General features: G+C 53.9%; 1 protein-coding gene across 1 annotated transcript; it reads left to right on the top strand.

Annotated features, from left to right (window-relative positions):
• The first annotated feature begins 762 nt into the window (after window positions 1-762).
• LOC121834458 lies at window positions 763-6198 on the top strand. The gene is made up of 2 exons (XM_042288152.1): window positions 763-2127; window positions 6071-6198. The coding sequence occupies exon 1, from the start codon at window positions 910-912 to the stop codon at window positions 2065-2067; it is 1158 nt and encodes a 385-aa protein (XP_042144086.1). The 5' UTR covers window positions 763-909; the 3' UTR covers window positions 2068-2127; window positions 6071-6198.
• The last annotated feature ends 1158 nt before the right edge of the window (window positions 6199-7356 follow it).

The raw sequence follows: 7356 nt of genomic DNA, 5'->3' as shown, positions 1-7356 counted from the left end.
CAAGAGGAAATTCCAACAGAAATATCATTAATATAAATTAAAAACAAAAGTGGACCCAGGACAGAGCCCTGTGGAACTCCTGATGTTACATCAACGTAATCAGATTTCTTGCCATTCAGTACTACACATTGACGACGCTGGAACAAGTAATTTTCTATCCATCTAAGCACAGCCCAGTCTAGATTTAACATTCTTAGTTTGTTGAGAAGAAGTGAGTGTGAGACCGTGTCAAACGCTTTTCTAAAATCCAAGAATATACAATCTATTTGCCCTCCCTCATCGACATCAGATGCAAGGTCATGATAAAATTCAACAAGTTGCGTAGTACATGAAAACCCCTTACGAAAACCATGTTGTTCATTAATCAGCAAGTTGTTTCTTATCATATGACCGATTACCTCTGAATATAAAATATGTTCGATGACTTTGCATGAGACGGAAGTTAATGAAATGGGCCTATAATTTACGACGTCTTTTTTTGGCCCCCCCTTATGGATAGGGACGACATGAGCTACCTTCCAGTCATCTGGCAAAAGTCCTGTGTCCAGTGAATTGGAAAAAATTAAATAAAGGTAAACCGAAATTGGGTAAGCACATCGCTTTAGTACACGCGGAGAAATGCCATCCGGTCCAGTTGCTTTTGTTTCATCTATGTTCTTTAACGCCTTCTCAATACCACTCATGCCAAGCTCAACTGGCTGCATTAATTCCACCGTACTAACAGTGGATGGATTAACACAGTTGTGTTTGGGCAAGGGCTGCGAACCTCCGACGAGAACGGACGTCTTCTCCGGGCTCCGCAAACCCCGGAGAACTGTACGTGATCGTAGTATAAACATCGCCCCGCTCCGTCGGCCCGCCGCAGCACGCCCGCCGAGAGGCGGGTAGAGTCGGCCCTCCGAGGAAAAAATGTCGACTCCCGCGCTCCCATTACGCGGCTACGACCCTGAGGCGATGGCGTGGGCTTCGGTTCCCACCACCGATGACGCAAGCCCGACGGTTTTTCCGGAAATTCGGAGTCAAGCTTTACTTCAAGCGGCTGCACGCCGCTTACAGGACAAAGCCGAGATGGCGACGCCCGGCGACACCATGGCCCCCGGCTCGTCGGTCGGAAAAATGAATGCTCCCGCGACACGCGCCACGGGAAGCAAGGGCAAGGCGTTCACGAAGTGGAAGCCGCGCCCAATGCCCAAACCCGATCCCGAAGACTACGTTATAGTCCTCAAACCCCGAGAACGTGTTTCTCTTCACGAGGTGCTCACGGAAACCGGCTACGGAACCGCCATCTCGGCGTACCTCGGACCGGAACGGGCCCGCGCCATCTCCGTTCTGCCCTCGCGAGACCAAAACATCATCATCGTGCATACCCCGGACATCGAGGCGGCCGACCGGCTCATCGGGGATTTTGCAGTCAACACTGAGAAGGACTCAATCCCGCTTCAGGGTTATTTGAGACAGGACGGCGGCAACACATGCCACGGAGTGATCGTGGTCCGTAACACGGACACCACCGAAACCCTTCAACACCGAGTGTGCTGGCGCGCCGGTACCATTGTGGAAATCCGAAAATTCGGCACATCCAACAAGGCACGCATCACAATCGCGGGTAGAGAGAAGCCCCGTTACGTGCATTATGACAACATGGTCGTCTCTGTGCAAAACTATTACAAAACTATCCCGGCCTGCGGCCAGTGTGGGGCCGTCGGGCATCGCGCGGATGCATGCCCAAACCTGCAGCCGAACACGTGTGGACTCTGCGGACTCCAAGCTCCGCTAGTGGAGGGGGTGCGGGCCCCTCATAACTGTGTTCCCCGGTGTTCTGTGTGCGGTGGCGCCCATGCCACCAACTCTCGCGACTGTGCGGCGAAATTCCGCACACCCAAGATGGCCGCCCAGACGGGAGGAAAAAAGAATATGGCGCCCAAGAAGAAAAGCCGCCATCTTGGGCCTCCCGGCGACCAGTCTCGCCGAGAAACCTCTAACACCACGAAGCCAGCGCCACCTACCGGAGGTGCTGGAAAGCGACCGTCGACGGAGTCGCCACCACACGGCGGCCTGGAGAAATGAGCGGCGGAGAAGCGTGGCAAGACCGGGTCCTGGGTCGACGCCGTCAAAAACGGAAATCAGGTGAGCGGTTCGGGTAGGGCTGGCTCCTCCTCCCCACTTCTCACTCCCCCCCCCCCCCAAGGGCGCGCAGCGCCGAGCAAGATCAAATAGCAGCCCTCAGGGCCCAAAACGAGAAGCTGCTGAAGAAAATTAACGAATTGGAATCCAAAATGAACCAGCGTCCTCCTCCCCCCTCCCCCCCCGCGGCTGAGGAAATGGAGAGTGAGCTCGTGGCGCCGAAAGCGGCGTCAAGTGCGGCGGCCGCATTTGAGGCCCGTTTCGAGGCCCGCTTCGCGGCGATTGACGCCCGATTCACCGCCTTTGAAAACCGAATCCCAATGATGGTCAACACCATCTCCAAATTGCAAGAGACAATCCCCGCGATGATTGCCCAACAAATTGCGCACTCCCTGCGCCCCTCGCGCAGGCCCGGCGGTCCCTACAGGGACGTATCCGGCCGCCCTCTCAAACCTAGACGCGCCCCAGATGTAGACGATGACGACAGCTGCTCGCTCTCCGGTTTGGAGGACGCCCCCCTCCCCGCGAGTGCTGGCTCCGGAGCAGCGTCACTACCATCCCTCCTTAGCCTAACTCACCATGGCGAGCAGCCCTAAGATCAGGCGCTCCCCAAGAACCAATTCGGCCACCCCCGTCAAAATTGTCCAGTGGAATTGCCGGGGCTTCCGCTCCCGCGCAAAGCGGGCGAATCTCCGACTTTTCCTTTCAACTCTCGACTCGCTTCCTGCGGTGGTTGCTCTCCAGGAGCCAGGGAGCGGCGCCACTCTTACAAACTACATCACCTTCCAGCAGGACCCCTCTTCCTGCGTCTGTGTGCATAAAAATTATACGGCAAATCTAGTCGACTTGGAACTTCAAACTGAATATTCGTATGTAATGGTGACACTCCTTGCGCTCAAGAAACAAGATGCACCCCTCCACATACTCAATATCTACTGTTCCCCCAGACTAAAAAATGTAACGTTCGCAGCACTCTTTAGCCGCGCTCTAAAGGCTGCGGGCAGGGACTCCCTCGTGATTGTGGGCGATTTCAACGCCCCTAGTACGCTCTGGGGGTACGTTCGTGAGGAGAAGCGGGGACGCAAGCTAGCGGAACTTGCGTCCACCCTGGGCCTGACTCTCCACACCGACCCTGCGTATCCAACGCGAGTGGGTAACTCTGTGACCCGGGATACGTGTCCGGATCTTACCTTTACGAAAAACATTAGACACGCAGAGTGGGCCAACACCGAGGAAACCCTTGGTAGTGACCACTGCCTTATCAATATCACCATAAGGACTAAACCATTGGCAAGACCCCACGCACAAGCTCGACTCCCCGACTGGAATAAGTTCCGGCAAAGCTACATCAATTCGGCCTCCATCAACGAACAAGGATACCACGCGTGGGCACAAGGATTGGTTACACACCTCCGTTCGACGGAAACCCATATTCAACTCTCGGAGGCAACGCCGGAGGTGGACAACCACCTTCTGCGCCTCTGGGAGGCGCGGCACAGCCTCGTCCGCAGATGGCGCCGCCAAAAACATAATAGAAAGCTCAAAATTCGTATCGCCGAGCTCACCCAGCGACCGGCAGAGTACGCGGTCCAACTCGCCGACTCGAACTGGGTGGACCGCTGTAACACGGCGGCCAGACAAATGTCTAGCCGGAGCCCGTGGCGCCTCTTCCGCGCCCTAATTGACCCGACTCAAACCCGCGCCGAAACACAAAAACATCTCCAACGAGCTATTCATAGCTTCGATGGAGATACCTCAAAATTAGCTTGCACACTACGCGACCAATACCTTTGCACCCAACAGGACCCCCGAGGGCCTGCGTACTCGTATGCGGGTTCAGAGAACGCGGAGCTGGATCAGCCGTTCCAGCTGCACGACCTGAAGGCGGCCCTAGCTAAAATGAAACGAGGAACGGCACCGGGCCGGGACATGATAACTGTGAAACTGCTTGCCAATCTTCCCGACCCCGCCTATGCAACCCTCCTCGTTTTCATCAACTCTATTTGGCTTGGTGAGACACCCATCCCACTCGAATGGAAGACCGCCCTGGTAACCTTCATTCCGAAAGCCGGCAAAGCCATAAACACAGACAACCTCCGCCCCATCTCCCTGACGTCTTGTGCGGGAAAGCTGATGGAGACCATGGTGCGGGACAGGCTGTCTGGGTTTCTGGAAAACCAAAATGTATTCGCAGACACCATGTTCGGTTTCCGCCAGCACCGGTCCGCGCAGGATGTTCTGCTTCAGCTCGACCGAGAAATTCTCAACCCTGTCGAATGCCCCCTCAACGATAAGGCAGTACTCGCCCTAGACTTGCAGGGGGCTTTCGACAACGTCACACACGAAATTATCCTACACCATCTTTCCCAGACCAACTGTGGACCTAACACCTTTCAGTATATCAAGCAATTTCTCTCGGATCGACAATCTTTTATCCGAATAGAAGACGAAGAACACGGCCCCTATCAACTGGGAACGAGAGGAACACCACAGGGCGCGGTCCTCTCGCCGTTACTTTTCAATCTGGCCATGATGAAACTTCCGGCTCAACTGGCGAAAGTCGAAGGCGTCCAGCATGCGTTGTACGCCGACGACATAACCATTTGGGCCAAACACGGGTCGGTGGGAGACATTGAGGCCAACCTGCAGCAAGCGGCGGAGATCGTGGACGCCTACGCCCGCCGCTGCGGCCTTCAATGTTCCACGTCCAAATCCGAATTTGTGCACATTCGCCCGTCGCCTAAGTGCACCACCAAAATGGAATTATCCCTGGCCAGCGGCCCGATACCCGAACACGATGAGATTAGAGTGCTTGGTCTCTTTATCCACAAACATCGGCGGGTTGATACAACACTGGCTAAACTGCGCAAGGTGGGGGACCAGGTGGGCCGAATGGTCCGCCGTGTTTCCAACAAACGCGGGGGGTTACGGTGCAAAGACGCCTTGCGGCTGGCGCACGCGTTCGTGACCAGTCGAGTCCTCTACTCGACTCCTTACCTCCACCTGCGCAAGTTTGACGAGACCGCCCTTGAGGTGCTTCTTAGAAAGATGTACAAGCGTGCCCTCGATCTCCCGATGAACACGTCCAACCAGCGCCTCATGGGCCTGGGGATGGTAAACACTTTCGCGGAGCTCCAGGAGGCACACTTGACCAATCAATATACAAGACTTTCAAAGACGTCGTCGGGACGCCACCTATTAGCTTGACTACACATCCATCACCTAACACTGACAGAAGAGCGCGTACGCATCCCCGAAGTCTGGAGATGCGCCCTGCACGTGCGCCCTCTTCCAGCCAACATGACACGTGACGACCACAGTGGCAGGCGCCTTGCGCGGGCGGAGGCACTGGCCCGCCACTATGGGTCCAAACCCGGAATCTTCTATGTGGACGCCTCCGGCCCTCACCATGGGGGGAGGTACACGGCTGCAGTCGTCCACCAAAACGTCCTGGTGAACGGCCTTACGTTCAGAGCTAAAGACATAACACATGCGGAGGAGATCGCCATCGCTCTAGCCGCCGCAGACCAGGACTCGAGAGTCATCATCACCGACTCGAGAGGGGCCTGCAGAAATATTGAACAGGGGTACATTCCTCTCTTTGCGTATCGCATCCTTAAAGATAGTGACTACCTCGGGGCCCCCGCGTCTCGAACGATCGTCTGGGCTCCTGCTCACATGGGCCTCGAAGGCAACGAAACGGCAGACGCCGCCGCCCGCTCGCTCACTCTCCGGGCAACGCGTTCAGACCCTTCCGAAATGGATCCCGAACCCAATCCAGCCCTCACTTTTCGAGAAATTACTCAATTATACCAATTCGGCCACGCAATTTATCCTAAGCCCTGTAAGGGCCTTACAAAGGCGGAGGAACGCACACTCCTCCGTCTCTACACCAAAACCCTGCTGTGCCCGGCAGTTTTAAAACACTTTGATCCTGCTTATACAGGAAAATGCCCGCACTGTGCGGAGAAGTCTTCGGACATCTTCCACATGGTGTGGGCATGCCAATCAACCCCGAACCTCGTCCCAAAACCCAACCCCACCCGGGAGGACTGGGAGGCAGCCCTGCTCGACTGCTCCGACCTGGAGGGCCAGAAGGCCCTGGTTGACCGAGCCCGAACCGCGGCAGTCGCCAATGGGCTCCTGTACTGAGGAGTCCACCTAGTGCTTGTGAGAGATGGCCCCCTCCGGGCCACCTCAAACTACCTCCCTCATGATATACCTTTAATAAAGTTTTTCATACATACATACATTTGGGCAAAAAGACAGACCGAAAGTAATTATTGAAGCACGTTGCTTTTTCTGTATCATCCGAAACTGTCTGTTGATTATATGTAATTTCACTTATTCCTACTACATCCGATCCACATCCCTTTAAATACTTCCAGAAAAGCTTGGGTTGGTTTTTAATCTGTCATTGAGTGTATTAAGATATTGTTCCTTAGCACCCTTTATGCTCCTTTTATATTCACGCGTAAGCTCAGCCAGTTTTTCAAGGTGATTACTACTTTTGGTCTTCTTATATCTATCAAATGCTCTCCTTCGCTTTTTAATTATCCTAAGAGTACTTGAAGTTACCCATGGTTTTCTTCGTTTTTTTAGCTTTCTAGAATCTATGCAGGGAACATATTTATCCGTTAATTGAAGCAACATTTTCTTGAAAACATCCCATAAATTATGGACATGGCGTTGGTGCATTTATTATGGTACAATCACTTGAGAGTTGAAAAATTGGAGAGAGCGAGCAATCTTTCCCAACTTTGTCTCTTTTCTCTCTGGCACTGCCCCTAGTTTCTCAAGTTTCAGTTTCAGTAGGCATACTAGCAGGTACAAACTGCACTAAAGCAGGTAAAAGGCAGGGGAAGTCAGGACGGTGCAAACTCGACTCCGTGTTTCGCGCTTTGCGCAAGGTGACTGGGTAAATGCTTTTGCGAGGTATGCGGATTATGCAAGCGATCTTGTTATGCCCGTCGTTTGCGTCTCCAGCAAAACAAGTAAGAAAATCTAGAAAGGCGCAATCATAAGCCAAGATTTACGATAACAGTGCGTTGGCTTCGGTGGTCCGTAGAGTTGTATTTTACACTGCTTTCTGCAACACCGTGTCATAACGAAGAGCCGGAATGGTCACGGTTTGTGCTGGCCTACCCGCATCGCCCGCATCGGCACCCAGAGCACTTGGGCTGTTCATGCTGAGGCCTTTCATCCGCGGCTTGTCGCCAGCTGATCCTGCTG

This window comes from Ixodes scapularis, unplaced genomic scaffold (genome assembly GCF_016920785.2).
Source record: "Ixodes scapularis isolate PalLabHiFi unplaced genomic scaffold, ASM1692078v2 ptg001192l_1__unscaffolded, whole genome shotgun sequence".
NCBI lineage: Eukaryota > Metazoa > Arthropoda > Arachnida > Ixodida > Ixodidae > Ixodes > Ixodes scapularis.
Note: the sequence above shows the minus strand (reverse complement) of the source record. Positions and strands in the feature narration are given on the sequence as shown.

Bases quoted from the DNA above. Each gene is read 5' to 3' on its own strand.
- LOC121834458 (XM_042288152.1), top strand. From the start codon at position 910: ATGTCGACTCCCGCGCTCCCATTACGCGGCTACGACCCTGAGGCGATG.